Source organism: Puma concolor, chromosome A2 (assembly GCF_028749965.1).
Source record: "Puma concolor isolate L17-30 chromosome A2, mPumCon1.1.hap2, whole genome shotgun sequence".
Taxonomy (NCBI): Eukaryota; Metazoa; Chordata; class Mammalia; order Carnivora; family Felidae; genus Puma; species Puma concolor.
Window position 1 is genome coordinate 55,777,588 of NC_141668.1, and position 21,037 is coordinate 55,798,624.

The 21,037-nt window shown below is 39.4% G+C and overlaps 1 protein-coding gene across 2 annotated transcripts in view; it reads right to left on the minus strand.

The window, feature by feature from the left end:
• The window catches only part of DNAH11 (dynein axonemal heavy chain 11), a 352,527-nt gene that overhangs the window by 31,090 nt on the left and 300,400 nt on the right, over positions 1–21,037 (minus strand). For both annotated transcript variants that reach the window (XM_086694494.1, XM_086694493.1), the window contains 7 exons: positions 15,782–15,946; positions 13,680–13,820; positions 10,378–10,548; positions 7,708–7,830; positions 6,089–6,282; positions 4,779–4,927; positions 3,788–3,915 (listed from right to left, as the gene is read on the minus strand). In XM_086694494.1, coding sequence (XP_086550620.1) covers positions 3,788–3,915; positions 4,779–4,927; positions 6,089–6,282; positions 7,708–7,830; positions 10,378–10,548; positions 13,680–13,820; positions 15,782–15,946 — 1,071 coding nt within the window. The remainder of the gene's footprint in view (positions 1–3,787; positions 3,916–4,778; positions 4,928–6,088; positions 6,283–7,707; positions 7,831–10,377; positions 10,549–13,679; positions 13,821–15,781; positions 15,947–21,037) is intronic.

Sequence of the window (21,037 nt, forward strand, 5' to 3'; positions counted from 1 at the left end):
TATATATATTTCCTATATATAAATTTAATGTATTAAATTAAAGGATTTAATTTTTCCTTTATTATCATGTTAGGGAACAAAAGCAAACACCAAAATACACCTGTACATGGAACACATTTAGGGTTCCAAATCACCATAGGTTATTTTTGTTAACCCAAATCTCCTTCCAACAACACTTACCCACACCCAACACCCACCAATCACCTTTGAGATGGAGTTCCTGATAATTTTCATTGTTACAGTTTAAACTCAATTATTGAGACCTATCTGGTTAGTTGAGTAAAGTATAAAAACTAAAAGCTAGCAATGTACCTGATCACCCACTTCAATGTTTCTGATGCAAACCTCCTCTATTCAACTCCTACTCATTAGTACATGAACTCAAAGGATGTGAGGGGTGAAAGGCTAGCTGAAAAAGAAATCACTCCTTGTTAAGATGCTCTGCGGATTCCTAGCATGATTTTTCTTAAACCCTAGAGCTGTCAAAAATCATGAAACAGATGTCACCACTATCACTTCCTGATTTTCCGCTTTGTGATTCACAATCCTCCAATACTAAATACCCACAGAGTACATGGTAGTTGATGCTGTGAGAGAAGTATAAAGGCCATACCCTCACACGCTCTCTGGTTCTGGAGAAGTCCTTAAATAGTGATTGAAACATCACCCCCAGGAATATGTAATTATTTCCAACAAACAAAAACATTTAAGATTACAACAGCTACAAAAAAAAAAATCCCACAAAAAAATAAGAAAGGCAAATAGGTAATGGAATAGTCAAATAGGTATCTTTCTTTGAAAACAGTTCTGTTGTAAAAAGACGTATGCCAATTCAGTTGTTCACATTATTAGGCTATTTTCCTTTGGCAAATGTTGAAATCCTAACCATCAGTACCTCAGAATATGTCTGTATTTGGAATAGGTCTTTAAAGAGGTAATTAGGACTAGGTGCAACAATTAATCCGATATGGCTTGTGTCCTTATGAGAAGGGGTGATGAGGACACACACAGAGGGAAGACCACATGGAGACACAGGGACGAGACAACCATCTACACACCGAGGAGAGAGGCCTCAGAAGAAACCAACCCTACTGACCACTTGGTCTCAGACTTCTGGCCTGCAGAACTGTAAGAAATTAAATTTCTGTTGATGAAGCCACCTGCTCCGTGATACTGTGGTCTGGCAACCTTCGCAAGCTTATCAGTAAGTCAGGGTTCTGAGACTCCTGGCTTCCACGCTTGCTACTAGATTGCGGCAAGAGTACTTCTCACACCTGACTGTGCCACTCACACAAGCAAGCAGAAACAAAAGAACAATAAAACCTGTTTTGCAAGCTCAAATATGACCTAATTCTCTATCTTATGGACTACAACAATACCTTACTTGAGAAGTTTACTTGAAACAAATATAAAAATATTCTAGGCAGTGACTCTGGTCAGGGAAGAAAACCATCACCAGGTGAGCCACCTCTCAACACAGGCACACTCTGGAGTCCAGCCTGGGAGTCATTCGTGGGGATCTTGGCTTTGCGATTGGCTGGATTCTTGTGCTTGCTTGTCCCAGGGCACCAATGCCTGTGCAACATTTTTAGCCAATCCATGTATCTTGGAAACCGTCTACTTTGCCCATGAAAATAGATTTTTAAAATCCATTATGTCAATTTACAAACCGTATGGTGTACATCTGAGATATAGATAGCTACCACCCTGATACCTATGTAATAGTTTTCTCTGGAGTATGGGCTTCTGATACAATGCTAGCTAAACATCCCTCGAAGGGCTCTATCTCATCACAGTAACTGACTAGTGTAGAGTTTGGTTAAGACCTTATTAACATGTGCATACAAATCATGTGCCTATGCTGATACAATTTAACGTACATTACAAACAATATAATGAGTTCTCATCATGCTAGTCGCCTCTTTATTCAAAGTCCTACTTCTCTTTTAAATGGCAAAGAGATACTAGAAACCTCCAGAAATTAGAATGGCCAAAGCCTGGGGCAATCCCTCCTCTCCAATTATTCTATGTCCAGAGAGGAACAGCTAAGAAGTTACATTCTTAATTACTGGTTTACCACTAAGAACAAAAATCAAACATCTAGGACAGATAACCAAAAGCAGATCCTTCACGAGACGAGGTCTTCTGAGATTTTTTTTTTTTTTTTATGGTAAAACTTACAACTTGAATTTTGGGGGCAAATGGCAACTTGGCATAGAGAGAAAAATAACAGAAACCTTTTACTTTGAATACTACGTTCTCCTGAGGATGACCATACCCCTCCTAGTTTCTTCCTCGGCTGAGATGCTGGACACATGAGAATTCTCAAAGAACTTACTTTGGCAGGAAGATCTCAGCATCTACCCAACTGTCAGAGCAACAACTTCCATCTCTGAAAAAATAAACCCTCCACCGTTACCTGGCTGACTTTGTGAGCCTCAGAGGGTAACCCCTACCCCAAGTCACCTTACTGAAGTATCACCTAAGCAGTGGGTGTTACTCTCCCGGAGGGTTATGTTCTGCGTGGAGCCTGGGCAGCTTCTTCATGCATCCAATTTTATTTCAGTAGAAACTCAAAATGCATCAACCCTGGATCCTGGAGGCACTGAGGGAGGCCAGTGTCCTATCTCTGTGCCAGGGTGGCCACACAAGCTAGCAGAGAAAAAAATGGTGCTTGCCACCAAACAGACCTGAACTTGAATACCAGCCCTGCCGCTTTGCAGCTGCGTGGCCTTGAGGCTCTCCAGACCACTCCGAAGCTCACGTTTTTGTTCTTCATAATGGGAGGACAGCACCGATCCTGGCAGCTTTGCTATAATGATTAGAGATCATGTATCCTTGCAAAGGATCTGGTGTGAATGAGAAACTTTAGGTTCACTGGGCTGCCAATTAAATGGCTACTTCCACACCGGATGAGACAGCCGGCATGCCTTGCTGGAGAAGGAGTCAGGATGGCTCCCACGTGCCCCCTAAAGCTTGCCTGAGCTCCACTCGTTCCTGGGTTCTTGCTAGAATCCCCAGCCAAGGGAATCACCTGGGAGGACAGAGTCAAAGACCCATGTAATGCTAGCACTAGAAGGGATAAAGGGGTTATCGACTCTAATCCCCTTAACTTACAAACAAAGGAAATGTAACACAATTTAGGGGCAGAGTCAGAGTTGCATGAGGTAATAAATGCAAAAATGCTCTGTCAACTTCGCTTTTTTTTTTTTTAATGTTTATTTTTGAGAGAGAGCACGTGGGGGAGGGGCAGAGAGAGAGAGAGAGGGAGAAAGAGAATCTGAAGCAGGCTCCATGAGGTTACCACAGAGCCTGACGTGGGGCTTGAACCCACAAACCGTGAGATCATGACCTGAGCTGAAATCGAGAGTTGGACACTTAACCGACTGAACCACTCAGACGTCCCCAAAATGCTCTGTTAACTTTAAAAGCAACTTGCAAATGTGAGGTTTTAGGACACGGGCCTTGGCAATCTATACAAGCCTGTTCATCCTGAAGCACTACTGGAGTATTCCAGATATCTGTAAGTCAAGAGGATAAGAGGATTCCCTGTAATATTTTTAATTTTAAAGCACAATGACTAGGAAATCCCTCAAAATATGATAGGTATCCTTGTAAGCAGAGTCTCTTATCACCTGTGGAGGTGTCATGGACACTGAGAGAACGCCAAGACTCGGCAAATCACCAGATGTCATGAGGAAGGCTCATTCCTGTGGGTCAGGACAACTCTGCGCTGTCCCTCCCCCGTGTTCAGTCCCAGCATTGTCCGAGAAGAGGGAATACTCACTTGGAGTAGGACCCAGTGTCCTCCTTTGGAAGCTTTCTCCAGTGCCTTTTCTGCCACCGTCTCCTGGCCTTGTCCTAAAGACACGTTGTGGAATTTTCCCGAGTCTATCGTAAACCCCAGTCTTTTGCCTGTGAGAGGGTACAACGCGGTGAGGGGAAGAGTGAATCAAGGACAGATGAGAAGGGTGTGGAATTCTGAGGCCCAGGGTCTGTCTGTGGTGACTGCTGCCACCTTCTAGGTCACTCTCCTAAAGAAGCCAAACTAAACTTCGGTCGTTTCAACAAGCAGCATTTTGAGCTCTCAACAGCTGCCTCCTTATGAGCATTAGCTAAGCCTGTGGAAATAAGTTCCTCTGGTTTTATGGTAATGAAGCTTTTGACATTTTGATAGATGGCAAGTATTGTTACTGAGCTTTATTAACTCTTGCAGGAGTAGAAAAGCATTTCCCTCATAAAAAGGAGCAACATGTGGTAGATATCACATCATTTTTTGAACAAATTGGCTCATTGGGTAAATGCAGGAGACTCTCACCTTGTGGCCATGCTTGAATCGAGCACAGTCAGGTCACAGCTCTATTAACCTGGTGCTCTCGGTGCGGGCTGTGGGGAATAGTAATCCAGAGCACAAAGCGACAGTGCCTTGCACAATCGAATAGGCTTGCTCTAATGACCACTATTTAGTCACAGGGGGCACAAGATTACACGAGCATGGAGAAAATTGCCCTCTGGCCCTTATATAGTCAAAAGGTGGAAAACAGTACAAAGGAAACTTGCATTATGCCAACCAGAGGAATGTTCCATTTGAGCATTTCTTCAGACTACAGTGTTATTAGCCTTACATTTTCCATGTACTCAATCTCCAACAAATGAAAAAGGAAAGAAAGAGAGAGACAGAGAGAGAGGAAGAAACTAAGGTAACTGTGAATGGAGAGAAGGTCAGGCAGGCCATGGGCAAGGGGGAGGGTGGGAAGGCAAGCCTCCTGGCCCCTCACCAAGGATCTCTAGGTCTTTAAGGGCGTCCACCCCTGGAGACAGAATGAAGAAAACTGGAGTGGCTGGGCTGCTTTCTTCAAATGCTTTAACTAAGTCCAATCTGGTCCTCCCCACATATTTTGTACCCAGTTTTTCCTCCACGAAATTCCTATAAAAAAGAATAATGCAAAAGACACGATCAATGCTCATGACCCTGAAAAGGGCTACAACTTGGATCAGCTTAAATCATAGGCACAGGAAGGACGCTAACCATGTTCATTACATGGGATGTTTTTACACAACGATATAAATCCAGCTAGATTTCTAATGCATTAGTGTCAGTGAAATCCCTCCCTGCTTCAGAAGCTCTGAAAATCAGAAGCCTACGTTCCATTTTGGGGGCTACAGAGACCCCCCTCTGAGTACCACCAGCTGCCTGCCTGTGGCTTTGTATCCCCCAAATCTCCTGCCAGATCCCCCATTACTTATTAACAGTTCATTAGATTTGCCACAGTGCAATTTTCCGGCCTGCTGGGCTTCTCATGAATATACAAATGCTTTTTGGGGTGTTTCTAACACAGGGAAGCTCAATTAAGCAGGGATTATTTTCCAGCAGCATCAGATTTAGCAGAAAGTAAGTACTACTACTAAGCAGAATTAACTTGTAAAGTAGGGTATGCAGAGGCTTCTGCAAAGGGGAAATTAGCTGAACAAAGTGGAGGAGAAAAACCTGAGGTGCGGGAATGCCGTTGTTAGGAAGGAAGGTGAGAACTCTGGTAAATTCAGAGGCGAACGTGACTTGCGCGAATTAAGCAGCACATTACCAGTTAGAAGTCGAGAGGGCAAAGAGAGAGGACACACGGACGAATATGTAGACAGGGTTCCTGCTTTAAATTGCACCGGTAGTAAAGTTATAAGACTATTAGCATCTCCATGAAAGAAATCCTTTTTGTTTGATGGGCAAAATCTTCAGAGCCCAAACGCCACCACTAAATAAAGACAGTGGAAGTCGCACTGGAATAATGCGTGCCCCTGGCCTCTGAACTCTGATGACACCCATCTCTCTTGCTAGAATATTTCCAGTGGTTCCCTGTCTCCCCTCCTAATGTCACAAGTCAGGTTTTCAGGCAAGATGGGCTCAGTCTGACTAGAGACTAGCCTAGTTTAGTGTTCAGTGAGTTTCAACAATAGTAGTGATTACAATATCACATTTTCAGCAGAATCATTTCTCATCAATATGGACCATAAATGCCTCCACCAGATACTCCAGCCCCTAAGACCAGGTGTCCTCGAAGTTAACTTGAATTTCCAAAAATGCTAACTGCCCCACCTGAGAGCATATGTCATTCTGTCAGGGCGCACCGCTCTCAAAATAATCAGCTTCTGTATCAAACTTTTCTTCTTCCATTCTTGCGGTAGCTTCTCTTTTTCTGGACACTCGGATTCCGCCCACTTCCTCCACTGTTTGGCAGATCCTTCCACATCTCGGTCTATGCCTCGAAATTCTTCCATGAGGGCTACTGCCTGTCATACAACAGGGGAACAGATGGGAATGGTGTAAATAGCTTACAGTTTGAGATAAAGACTAGCGGATGTGTTGGATCCTGTGTGAACAAGCTGTGCCGGATAGTCATCATTTCCTCACCGGATTCACTCTGCACCCTTTTCTGCTCTGCTAAGAGGGTGACCACTAAGGATTATTTGAACTAAATTCTCTGGTTCTCTGGTCTGGTTGGGTTTGGCCAAGAGGAGGCACTAGCAAGATACTAGAGGGCTGGAGCAGAGAGAAGCAGGGGTATTTCTTCCTCAGCTCTTTCCCTGTGGTGACATAGTTTGGCAGTGGCTGTGTTCCTCTACCGAATGCCACAGCTCCTAGGGGTTGGCTCTCTCCCATAACTTCATTTCACAACAGTTTCAGTAACAGCTCCTTTTCTTCCTTTTTCCATCCCCATTCCTGGTTTGATTCCCTTCGTCTTCTTCCCATACCATGATAATATATTCTTTGTAAAACTTTTTTCTTTCATCATCCCTTTGAATGAGGTCCTGACTGATCATCAATTGGACTTGAATTCATAATTCTAAATAATTTAAAAACTCCATTAAAAATAAACCTAACTATACTATAAAAATAAGGGATGATGGTTATTTCCAATGGACAGAAATGTTTTCTTCTCAGAAAAAGGGTGTGGCAAAGGTTAGCAAATGATGAGCATCTTTAAGGAATCCCTGAGTCTAGGAGAATATTTTGTTTTAAACAAAATAAACTCTTAAACAACAGGATCTTCTGACAGAAAAATAAGGTAAGGATTGATTGATGACTGAGGGTGATGAATAACCATTGCTTTTTTCTCGACAACATTCTGTTCAGCTCAAACAGTTTACAGTGAGAATAAATCACTGTGTTGTTGTGTAATTGACAAAACTATGTGGAAAAAGTGGACAAATATAAAGAAGAAAAGAGCGCCTGGGTGGCACAGTTGGTTGAGCATCTGACTTTGGCTCAGGTCATGATCTGTAAGTTCTAGGCCTGCATCGGGCTCCCTGGTGTGTGAAGCCTGCTTCAGATCCTCTGTCCTCCTATCTCTCTGCCCCTCCCTCACTGTCTCCCTCTAAAATAAACAAACTTAAAAAAAAAAAAGAAAGAGACTGGTTTTAGGTAAATTGACAAAAATGTTCCCTTCTGTTCCTTGACTTTTACCGAAGTTCCTGCAGACTATACATATTTATGAGTTTTCCCACTCACAAATAGGGCAAAAGTTCCTTTACTTCCAAGTAAGAAATTAATCACTTTATAATTTAGTAATACAAAGATGGATTAAAGAAGATCACATTACATATCTCTACAAATGAAATAGTAATATATCACTTGTATTTCTTCTAAAACATTTCTACATTTATGAGAACTGAGACATAAGATTTAGAAAGTGACAAAACGTCTTCCTAACATACCTTTAGAGCACTCCAAGACTGAGTGGTTAGGAAGTCAAGAGGACTCGAGTAAGTGTGTTCAACTTTGAATCGAAGCAGGAAATCCAATTCAAAAGGGTCTATCTCTCTCTTTCTCAACAAAATCTTTAGGGTACACAAAATTGAAAAAGGTCACTTAGTTTATATCAAAATCACAGCACAGGAGGTAGTCACCATTTAACAGATAGGACTGAATACACAGAACCAAGTCTGCTGAGATTTCCATAGGTCTGTATCTGTTCTAAAGCTGAATTAAGAAGTCTTAGATTAAGTCCATGATCTCAAATCCTTGACTGAAAATCTAATAGCAAATAATTATGAAGACTGGTTTATTCCAATTTTAACACATGTGTATTAACAAAATATATGAAATATTTGTTCCTATTTATGCTTTTGCTGTGAACTCAAACTTGTCTTAGAACTTGTTATACAGAGGCACCTGGGTGGCTCATTCAGTTAAGGGTCTGACTCTTCATTTCAGCTCAGGTCATGATCTTAGAGTTTCATGAGTTTGAGCCCCACGTTGGGGTCTGTGCTGACAGCATGGACCCTGCTAGGGATTGATTCTCTCTCTCTCTCTCTCTCTCTCTCTCTTTCTGCCCCTCCCCTGCTCACGTGCTGTCTCTGTCTTTCTCAATATAAATAAATAAACTTCAAAAGATTTTTTTTAAAGAGACTTCTTTAAAACAAACAACAAAAAAAGGTCTGGTTAAACAAATTGAAAAAGCCTGAGGTGATGATGGACCAAATTACTAAATAGAAGGTAGAACTAATATTATTAGTCTTGGTATAGAAATAACATCTAATAAACTTAATAAGTTTGACATATGAGATGACATATTTTTCTTATATGTGAGATTGAGAAAAATTGGAAATTACTGTTTTATAGATACAACTAAACAAGCACAGTATAAACAGAAATAAACTTTAGACACCTACATTAGGAACTTGATAAGAAGTCCATAGAAAGAACATTTCTGAGGGGGACAGGAGGCTGAAATATTCCCAAATTTCAACCTAAATATTTTAACACCATATAAAGTTAAACTGGTAAAATTTTGAGTTTTATGCTATTTTAAAACTCTAGATATTTTCAAAATGCATTATGGGTGGTAACACGTTAAAAGACTATTTGATTAATTGATTTGTTCTTAATTCAATTTATTTTAATAAATAATTGCCATATATATGAAGCTTTGATTTACAGAAACTGTCAGGATTTGAGATAAGCTGTAATTTATCTATGGCTTCCTAGGAGAAAGTTTTAAATAGATGTGCATATGTGTGTATGTATGTCTCATGTATTCTCATTCTTGGCCTTTTATTGCTAATGAGTAATATGTATACAAACAACAATTTAATTTTGTAATATCTCGCTCCTGTTTATCACATACATTATGGAACACCTACACCTATATATTCATTTATAACCCAAAGGAATCGACAATGACCAAAAATACTGAAAGTAACAGTTTATCATTATTAACAGCAGGTATTTACAAAATGCCTTCTTTGGACAAAGCACTTTGGAGGACACAATGCAGACCAGGCAATGACCTTCCATCAAGAACTGGGTTGACAGAAAAAGGTATAGAGCAAACAAACTAATAATAGGACAACATGCTTATTTCCTCTAGGCATGTAGTCCTCGATGTTTTCTTCTTATTGTGGGCACCTTTATTTAAAAAAGTCTTTTGCTGGAGTCCGTATTAAAAAATAGATAAATAGGGGTGCCTGGGTGGCACAGTCGGTTAAGTGTCCGACTTCAGCCAGGTCACGATCTCGCGGTCCGTGAGTTTGAGCCCCGCGTCAGGCTCTGGGCTGATGGCTCAGAGCCTGGAGCCTGTTTCCGGTTCTGTGTCTCCCTCTCTCTCTGCCCCTTCCCCGTTCATGCTCTGCCTCTCTCTGTCCCAAAAAAATAAATAAACGTTGAAAAAAAAAATTTTAAAAAAAATAAAAAAAAAAAAAGAAAAATAGATAAATAAAAGGATAGCAGTTCTCACTGAAGGTGGCAGTGTGAAACCTGCAGCTCATTTACCCATTCACTGGTCTATAAAGGGACGGAGAAAATCCTAGGACCATCCAAATGTGGACTCATAATTCTTATCTTAAAGAATCTCCAGGCATCTGGGTGGCTCAGTCAGTTAAGCATCCAACTCTTGATTACGGCGCAGGTCGTGTTCTCACAGTCCTGAGATTAAGTCCCGATTTGGGCTCTGCACTGGGTATGGAGTCTGCTTAAGATTCCCTCTCCCTCTCCCTCTGCCCCTCCCCGATGTGTGCTATCTATCTAAAAACAAACAAACAAACAAACAAACAAACAAACAAACAAAAACAAAGCAGAAAGAATCTCCCTGGTAACATCCAGGAGGCTCTGCACAAGACCTAAGAAGTGAGGAGAAGTTGTTCTGTTTTTCAGGGTGATCGCTGATGTGGTGGCTTACAGCACATACCTACCCAAACCAACACCCTGGGACCGACTGAAAGGTTGTCACAAGTCCAAGCTTACCCTGGGAAACTCAAACTCACCTCGTGCCACCAAGGGCTTCCAAAAAAGGTGTCATGCCTCCCTTCAATGCAAGTAAAGCACATAATAAACAGAGGTGTAGGACTTCAGTTCTGAGGATGCTTTCAAATGACTGATTTCCTTACCTGAAAAGCCATCTGGGACAGGAAGGTGAGCTTGTCCTTCTCAAACAGTGCCTGGCTGGTGTAGAGGAAGATGGCATAGGTGATGCTCTCCATCAGGACTGAGACGCGGCCCTGCACGTCCTCCACCTTGTCAGCCTGCTCAATTGCTCTGTGGAACAGCTTGTTGAAAGCCTGGGGAATTTAAAGTGACTGGTAAAGGATGGAAACTAGTGCCTGATGTCTAGCTAGCCCCCCACACGCAGCCAAAATGGGGGATCGCTTTCTGTTTAACTTTATACGAAAGTGCCAAACTGTTTTCCAAAATGGTTTTTACCACTTTGCATCCTCATTGGCAACGCGAAAGAGTCGCAGTACTGTACCTGTGCTAACACTTGTTACTGTCGGTCTTGTAAAATCGCAGCCATTCTATTTGGTACATAGTAATACTTCTTTCTGCTTTTACGCTGCATTTTTCTGATGAATACTGAGCACTTAAAAATGGGCTTATGGGCAATACTCGTGACTCAGTACAGGACATGTCTGTTCAGATCTTTCATTGTTTAGTTGAGTTGTCCAACTTCTTTATATATTCTGAGATAAGTTTTTTGTTAGATATAAGCATTGGAAAGAGGTTTTAATAGTAATTCACCTTTTTATTTTCTTAATGTCTTTTGAAGACCGTAAATTTTTAATTTGATAAGTTTCAATTTATTAGTTTTTTCCTTTCTATTGTATCCTAATAAATCTTTGCCTAACCCAAAGCCCGAAGACTTTCTCCCATTTTTTCCCCTAGAAATCTCATAGCTTTGCTTATTCATTTTGAGCTAATTTTGTAAGAAATGTGATGTAATGTTTAAGGTTCATTTTATTCTTTGTGGGTATCGAGTTTTCTCAGCACCATTTGTTATCAAAGCTATCCCTTCTTCATTAAATTGTCTCGGGTGTTTTTCTTTAGGCCAATTAATATCTGTTTATAACAAGCCCTGAAATCATGTATTGTAAATTTGTTGTTCTTTTTCAAAATTATTTAGTTACTTTAAATCCTTTTAATTTCTTTTTCAAAATTATTTAGTTACTTTAAATCCTTTTAATTTTAGAATCAGCTTGCCAATTTCTATTTTTAAAAAGCCTCCAGGGATTTGGCTGAGATGGAATTGAATCTACAGATCAATTTGGAAAGACCAAAGATCATCTTAATAACACTGAGTGTTCTAATCCACAAACATGGTATCTCTCTCCATGGTATATTTCAACAATGTTTTTGCAGCACTTAGCACACAGATCTTGTATTTGTTTTGTTAAAATTATCCCTAAGAGTTTCGTGAATTTGGAAGCTGTTGTAAATAGTACTGAGTTATTAATTTTATTTTCCAGTTGTTTGTTCTTCATATATAAAAACAATGGATTTTGAGTATTGCCTTTATATCCTGCCATCTTGCTAAAAACTCACTTCTTAGTCCTAGTAGCTTTTTTTGGTAGATTTCTGAAGATTTTCTAAACACATGATTAAGTCATTTGTGAAAAAAAGACACTCCTTCTTTCAAAATGTCTGTGCCTTTTATTATATTGTTGCACTGGGGATAACCTGCAGGGCAGTAATGAATAGAAGTGTTGAGAAAAGACATTCTTATTCCTGATCTTAGGGGAAAGCATTTAGTTTTTCAACATCAAGTATATTACTAGCTGTAGATTTTTGTAGATGCCCTTTTTCACATTGAGACATTAACCAGGTATTGAAGTTTGTCAGATTCTTTGACTGCATCCACTGAAGGGATCATATGGCTTTTCTCTGTTGTTTTGTGTTATTTTTTAAATGTTTAACCAGCTTGTATTCCTGGTATAAATTCCACTTGGGCATAAAGTATTATTCTTTTTATTTGTGGCTGGGTTCACTTTACCAATTCATCCATCCTCCCTCTCTTCCTTTTTTAGTGAGTGAGGGGCAGGGGGACAAGCATGAGCGGGGGTGAAGGGCAGAGAGAGAGAATCTTAAGCAGGTTCCATGCTCAGTGTAGAGCTAGACACAGGGCTCGATCCCATGACCCTGAGATCATAACCTAAACCTAAACCAAAACCTGCTAGTTACTCTTGACTCTTTTCCTCTTCTTTATTTTCCATATCCAGTCCATTTCTAAGGATTGATTATTTTAGCTTCAAACCATATGACAAGTCTATTAACTTTTGAGTCTTGTCATTCTATCAGACGTCTGCTTCAAACCTTTCAATGGCTTCTTTTTTCAGACAAACTATAATCCAAAACCCCCCATTTGGCCAATGAGGCCTCCGATGATCTAGACTTCCCCACCTCTCTAGAGTCCTGTCTTGTCATCTTCTCCCTTACTCATTAATTACCCTCCAGCCACATACATTCATTCACCACCTGGAATCCCAAACTCATTCATGTCCCACACATCCTTGTTTTCTGCAAACATTTCATACATGGCTAAACTCTATAGGAATCAACTCTAATGTCACTTCTTCTGAGAGGCCTTCCCTGAACCAAGAGTAAAACAGCACCTCCATCTTTACTATTCTCTCATTGTACTTATCACTTTTACACACACACACACACACACACACACACACACACACACACACGCCCCCCCATATATTTGTTTTTTTCAAAACTGTACACTGAGTAACCAGCACAACATCTGGCATGATTGATCTCAATAGCTATTTGTTTAGAAACTGAATGACAGCATGAATGAATACTGCCCAGAAGTACAATGATGCCAAGTAAAGAGCATGGCCTTTGGGATCATAGTCATGAGTTCAAATCCTGCCTCTTATAATTATGATGTGAATTACAGAGGAATTTATTTCAAAATGTTAGTTTTTAAAAAAAAATAGGGATAAAATACTTTACTGAGATGTTTTAAGCCTAAGAATGAACCAAGGTATAAAAATGTCTTGCATGTAACAGAGGGACTTAATGAATAGTTGCTCTCACTCTTTCTCCCACTATAACAAAATAATATGGGTAATCTTTTTATAAGACACTTATGGCTTTACAAAAAAAGTATAGGAGTCTCAAGGAGAATTCCCTTATATATAATAAACTCAAGACTCTGTTTAAGAACAAAACCAGATGTATTATGATGCCACATAATTATCTCAGAGCCTTATTAAAAATTACAAATAAAAGCTCCAGAGAAAATGAGAATTTCTTTTTCTTTTCTTTTTTTTTTTTTTTTTTTTGCTGGCTAGATCCTCAGGACTCCTTACTGGATATATACCAATTGCTTAAAAGTAAATTCCAAACTTCCAGAAACAAGTTGAACTCATGAAACTGAAATTTTTTCTTAGCCTATTCAGCATACCTTCAAAGAGAATTGGTAGATGGGGTTAATTTTTCTGAGGTCATTAATAACAAAATAAAGAAGAGACGCTCTCGCTGCCACTGGTCTGTAACATTCTCGGGCCTCGTTGATTTTTTTTTCATTTTCTTTAGCTTCAATCACCTAGGGTGAGATCAAACAACATAGGCCACTTACTCTTCATATTCTTTATACTTACCCAAGTGATGGAAGGGACATATCTGAAATGAAAAATTGTTCGTATTAAAACAGAAAACATGTATGAAATTTATGTGCTTGAGTTTTTCTAAAATTATTAGATTCATATTTTAAAATAATTTTTTTCATAAACTGAGTTTTCAGTGAGAATAGACCTGACTCTAGCTGTTTTATGGTTACAAATTAAGCAAATCTGACTAGGGGCTGTGGTTTCACAGAATTTGTTCTGAGTAATGTCACCTTCCTGCCTCCCCTCTCTTTTTCAGGTTTAATAACCCAGCTATATCACCTCCCTGGGATAGCTCTTACAAGTCTGCTGGGTCAGTTCAATGCTGATAACTTTATTAGTCAACAAGGTATATGAAAGCAGCCAAGGTCAATGATATATCCAATAGCCATGTTTACTGAAAAAGCCTTTATGTGAAGACTCTCATGACTCTCTGACTTTGCACCAGATGATCCATATGCTCATATATTTCCATTTAGTTTATCTTTATCTATTAGCCTCTGGGTACATTCAGAAAGATAATTAAAAGAACAATACCTCCACCACCACAACCAACATACTCATTTTTATTCAAGGCTCAAATAACTTAAAAAAAAAATTTTTTTTTTTAAATCTAGGACTACTGCTGGTCCCATACCTTTTTTTTTTTTTTTAATGTTTATCTTTATTTTTGAGAGAGACAGCATGAGTGGAGACGAGCGGGGGGGGGGGGGGGCGCGCAGAGAGAGAGTGGGACAGAGGATCTGAAGCGGGCTCTTTACTGACAGCAGCGAGCCAATGTGGGGCTCGAACTCACGAAGCATGAGATCATGGCCTGAGCTGAGGTTGGATGCTCAATGGACAGAGCCACCCAGGCACCCCTGCTCCTATAGCTTTTTAAGATAGCTTTTATTCCCCCAACCTTTCTTACAGACTTGATTCTTCATAATTGTGTATAAAAGGAAATAAAACATAGAGCAGAAAGGGGAATCCCTACATAGTAATATATTAAGAAGAAAGGAAGAGGCATTTTAAGAGACAATTAGAAGCTAACTTCAAAGCTAAGACCTAATTTACTTAATTGCTCTAATCTTTACCATCTTAGGAGCCACCAAGAATTCACTTACTTAAAAGGACAGAGTAATGTGGGATTCCATTTCTTTGTTTAAATTAAGATAAACATATAGGATGTGTGGTGACACAGTCTCAACTGGGTAATTAACAGATTGGTAAGTAATGAAGATATTGCAGAAAACAAATAAGATTCCTCCCACTTTGACACAATGGAATTTTAAGGGTCATGGACACTTGTGAAAGTCCTAAGTGCCTACCACACGTAGGACATGTTGGGACATATGTTGGACATTCAGCAGGAAGTCTACTCAATAAAAATTTTTACTGGCTCTTAGGAAATGTCATTGTTTCCCAGGGTGAATAATGCATCTGAGTACAGCAGGAGACCATGCCTTGCTCTCTCTCTCCTGCCAGTGAAGGCCTGTAAACACAACTTTAGCTCTAAATATTTCTCTAAAATGTACAACAGACCAGGAAACCTGTGGTGAGACTGGAAGGTGTCAGTTTGCCAGAGCTGGATGCTAAGCCTTTTTAGATTTTACACCATGTAAACCAGCAGGCTCCAATTCTCTTCAGATTTAGTCACTCAGAAAAAATAACAGCCTCACAGAGTCTCATGTGGATGACAGGATCTCTGCTGAATTATGAGAGGCACAAGTTCAACCACCTCTGGCTCCAGGCAGAGCCCCCCACATTCTGGTTTTTAAGGGCAGTTTATTAAATGACCTTAAATCCACAACAAGTGAGTCCTCTTAAGCAAACTGTCAAGTTTGATCACATTTTGATCCCAACCACTTGATTCAAAGGGAGCACTGTGACCCTCCAGGTGTCCTTGGGGCCTTCTTACTTTCCGCTCTATCTCTGCTGCGGTCGCTTTGGTCCTCTCCAGCCTCTCTACCAGCTCGGTGTCGTCGAGGAAGCTCCCCTCTGCTGCAGAAAGGCGCAGAAGGAGGTCGTCCTCCAGATACTTCAGCTCGATCTTAAAGTCATTCTGGTGCTTTGTCAAAACCAACTAACAAAACCAAGAAAAGTCTGAGAAATGGCGGTTAAATTCATGTTTGTAAGCAGTTTCTTTAATTGTCAATTTCATGGAACCATATATAGTAAACACACTTAAAAACATACAAAATTAAAAATATACTAATCATCCTCTTTAAAAACTTATATAAAATTTTTTTAATATTAATTTATTCTTTGAGACAGAGAGAGAGCGCGCACATGCAAGAGAGGCAGAGAGAGAGAGAGAGAGAGAGAGAGAGAGAGAGAGCGCGCGCGCGCGCACAAACAGGAGGGGGAGAGAGAGAGACACAGAATCTGAATCAGGCTCCAGTGAACCAGGCTCCAGGCTCTGAGCTGTCAGCACAGAACTCGACGTGGGGCTCGAACTCATGAACTGTGAGATTATGACCCAAGCCAAAGTTGGATGCCTAACCAACTGAGCCACCCAAGTGCCCCTAGAAACTTATTTTAAAACAAGTCAGAGGGGCACCTGGCTGGCTCAGTCAGTAGAGTGGCCGACTTTGGCTCGGGTCATGATCTTGTGGTTTGTGAGTTTGAGCCCCACATTGGGCTCACTGCTGTCAGTGAAGAGCCCACTTCAGATCCTCTGTCTCCTCTCCTGTACCCCTCCTTAACTTGCATACACATACGCACTCTCTCAAAAGTGAACGTTAAACATTTTTAAACAAGTCACAAAATATGTTAAGATCTGGGTGCACTCCAGCGTCCAGAGAATGAATGTCTGTCATAATCATTTAACATCATGAACCTATAGGAAGAACCTATTCTATTCTATAGGAAGAAACTTCTGCTTCAAATCTAAAAAGTTGGAAGTCATCATTTCCATCCTCACAAAGGAAAAAAGCTAATCCTCGACTCTTCTTACATCCTTCAAAGAACAAAGGTTACAGGTCAACTGCCACTCTAAAAGCCAGAGGGATGGGTAAATAAAGACAATCAGCTGATGGCGAACATGCACAGAGTAATTGGCTAATTGCTGGAGTCAGAGCTCCCGTTTTAAACCTCTGGGAGCTCAGTCTTAGGAATCCCTCCATACTTTTGTGAATTTGCCTCTAAGAGACTTACCTGGTTGTCACAGTAAAGACCAGGAAAAAAAAAAATCTACTCCTGCTTTGGGCAGTGGAAGGGGAAAAGCAACTATTTTAAAGTATGTCCAGGGGGAAAGCAACCCTTTAAAATATCCAAGAGCTTTCTGTTTTCATAACAAAAGCCTTCCCTCAATGGAAATTACATTATCAGAGCCTTACCTGACCTAGGGAGAAGGATGATTGGACAACTCAGCCTCCCCTCAATCTCTTTTATCACAAAGGGGAGATAAAAATAAATGATGAGCTCTTCTGAAGAGAGAAACCCTGAGATTTAATCATAGTATTACACAGTATTGCAGAATACTTCTCATCCACAATACCTTACCACCACACTGCATCAACAGACCCCAGTATAATAACAGTGGATTCCAACAGAGAGCTGCAAGGTACCAACTATTTAAGAAGGAGTTTCTAGGGAAATCCAAGGACACAGACAGACAAAAGCAGTGATATGAGAGGAAAGTGAAACCTATGACAGCAACAGCTACAGCAAACATGACACACAGCCTAACTGCTAGTCACATAAATATAAAACCTAACACTAAAGTTCCATTGGCCTCACTTCAAATTATCCAGTACATCCTAGCTGGCTTTCAACAAAAAAGTACAAGGTATGCTGAAAGACAAAAAGCACAGTCTGAAGTGATAAAGCAAACCTCAGAACAACACTCAGGAGTGGCAGAAATTCTGAAATTATCAGGCTGAGAATTAAAAATAAGTATGCTTAATGTGCTACGGGGCTCGTGAGAAGCTGGAAAACACGCAAGACCATTTGGACAATTTAAGGTGAGAGACGGAAACTGTAAGAAAGGAAATGTTAGAAGTAAACACTATGACAGAAATGAAGGATGCCACTGATAGGCTCATCAGCAGGTTGGACACAGTCAAGGGAATCATCAGCAAACTCCAATATAGGTCAAGAAAAACTTTTCACGCTTAAAAGGAAAGAGGAAAAAAAGGAAAAGAATATCCAGTAACTGTAGGAAAATTACAAAAAGTGTTAACATGCACATCATAGGAATATCTGAAGGAGAAAAAGGAGAATAAATAGTGGAGGTAATGATGGCTAAGAATTTTCTAAAATTAATGGACATTCACCAAACCACAGATCCAGGACGCTCACAGCAGAATAAGTAACCAAAAAAAATTACACCTAGACATATCATATTCAAACTGCAGAAAATCAAATACCAAGAAACAAGGTGAAAAGAAGCTACAAGAAAAAACAAACCTCACCTATGGAGGAAAGAGGACAAGAATTACAAAGAACTTCTGAGAAATCATGCAAGCAAGAAAAGAGTAAATATTCAAAATACTGAAGAAATAAATGATCAGTCTACAAGTCTGTCTCCTGCCAAATCAGTCCTCAAAAATTAAGCAAAAAAACAGATTTTTTTTTTCAACATTTATTTATTTTTGGGACAGAGAGAGACAGAGCATGAACGGGGGAGGGGCAGAGAGAGAGGGAGACACAGAATCGGAAACAGGCTCCAGGCTCTGAGCCATCAGCCCAGAGCCTGACGCGGGGCTCGAACTCACGGACCGCGAGATCGTGACCTGGCTGAAGTCGGACGCTTAACCGACTGCGCCACCCAGGCGCCCCAAAAAAACAGATTTTTTTAAGAAAAAAACCTGAAGGATTCTGTCACCGGTAGACATGTCTTACAAGTAATTTGTTGTTGTTGTTGTTTTTGGTCACACAGGAAAAAAAAAGGATAGAGGTCAGAAACTCACATCCACATAAAGGAAGAATGTCAGACAAAGAATAAATGAAGGTAAAAAATTTTTTTCTTAGTCTTAAGGGAACTGTTCAAACTAATACAGACAACAATGTATTCAGTGATTATAACTTACGATAAATGAAATGAATGACAACAGTGTTACCAGAGATGGGAGGGAAGAAATGAGAAAACGTTAAAAGATACTTGCACTTCCTAGGAGGCAGTATCATAATGTGACTTGAAAATGGACTTAGGTTACTTGTAAATGTATATAGTAAATACTAAAAAAACCCCACTACATTAAAAAAAAAAAAAAAAGAGGTATAACTTATATGCTGGGAGACCACAGGTAGTGGAATTATATGAAATGCTCAATTAAAACCAGAGAAGGCAGAAAGAAAAAAAAAGCATGAAAAAAAAAAAAGGGTAAGGAAGAGTACAGTAAATATACAGTGACAAACATGGTAGATTTTAATCCAATTGCATCAATAATCTCTTTGTGAATTTTCTAAATACATCAATTAAAAGACACAGACTGACAAAATGGATCGAAAAAGTAGGACCCAACTGTCTACTTTCTAAAAGAAATCTACTCTGCTTAAAGGAAAGGGATGGAGAAAGTTACACCACTTACTGTTCAGCAAAAGAAAGCTGGAGCAGCTACATTAATTTCAGACAAAGTACACACGAGAACAAGGAAAATTATCCAGCACAAAGAGGAGAATTATATAATGATAAAGGGATCAATTCTCTTAAAAAAAAACACAAATCCTTAGTGAGCATGTCTCTGACAACCAAGTGTCAAAATACAGGAGACAGAAACTGACAGAACTCCAAGAAGCACACAAGGCCACATTGCTGAAGAATTCAAAACTCCTGTATCTAGAATTAATGGATTCTGGTAGACAGAGAATCAGCAACAATATAGTTGAACTAAACAGCACTATTAACTGGATGTAAGTGACATTTATAGAATATAGTAAAACCTTGGATTGCGAGTAACTTGTTCTGCAAGTATTCCCTAAGATGATCAAACATTTCTAATAAATTTGAACCTGATAAAGGAACAATGTCTTGGAATACGAGTAGTGACCCCGAATGTCACATGATCACAAATGAGCAAATGGTTCTTCTCCCTCATTCCCCCTGCCTCTCTCCCTGTGGGATTATGGGTGATCATCAAAGTAATGTTACATTTCCACAAAAATCCTCAAAAGGAGGCGAAAGCAAGCGTCACTGGATAGGTTCCTTGTTAAAGCTGCACAAAAAGAAAGACATTCCATTGAGCCATCAGATAGGAGTGATTCCTTTCATGCTAATGAAAGTCATTTACACAGTAACCTTCTTTTGTCTTCCTCACACCAGCCACAAAGGTTTTTCAAAGGTAAGTGCAGGTCAATTTATTTTTCCTTGCATTTTGTATTTTCTTTATTATTTTGTATTATATTACAGTATGTAAACATTTTTACATGAATATTTTTGGGTTGTGGAATGAATCATCTGAGTTTCCATTATTTCTTATGGGGAAATTTGCTTTGATATACAAGTGCTTTGGATTACAAGCATGTTTCTGGAACAAATTATGCTTGCAAACCAAGGTTTTACTGTACTTTATCAAATAATAGCAGAGTACATATTTCTTTCAAGTTCACATAAAATATTCACATGATAAACCAAACTCTGAACCATAAAACACACCTGAAAAAGTTTTAAAAGAAAGAAATACTAAGTATACTCTCAAACCACAATGAAATCAAATAAGGAATTACTAAATGGAAAGACAGCTGGAAAACTCCCCAAGTATTTGGAGATTAAACAGTGTACTTCTCAATAACATGTAGGTGAAAGAAATCTCAAAAGACATTAAAAATATATCAAACTAAATAAAAATGAAAATACAATTTATCAAAATGTGTGAGATGAAGCAAAAGCAGTGCTGAGAGGAAAATTTGTAGCACTGAACACACAGTAGAAAAGAAGAAAGATCTAAAATTAATGATCTATGCTTTTACCTTAAGAAGCTAGTGAAAGAAAAGCAATATAAATATAAAGCAAGGAGATGAAAATAAACAATAAAAATTAGAGCAGAAATCAATAAAAATTAAAACAGGAAACCAATGGGGGAAAAAATCATCAGTCAAAATTGATTCTTTACAAAAATCAACAAAATTTTTAGCCCTGGAGCCAGGCTAACCAAGAAAAAGAGAAAGCATTAATTACAATGCCAGAAATTAAAGAAGGACCATCACTACTGACTCTGTGGGCATTAAAGGA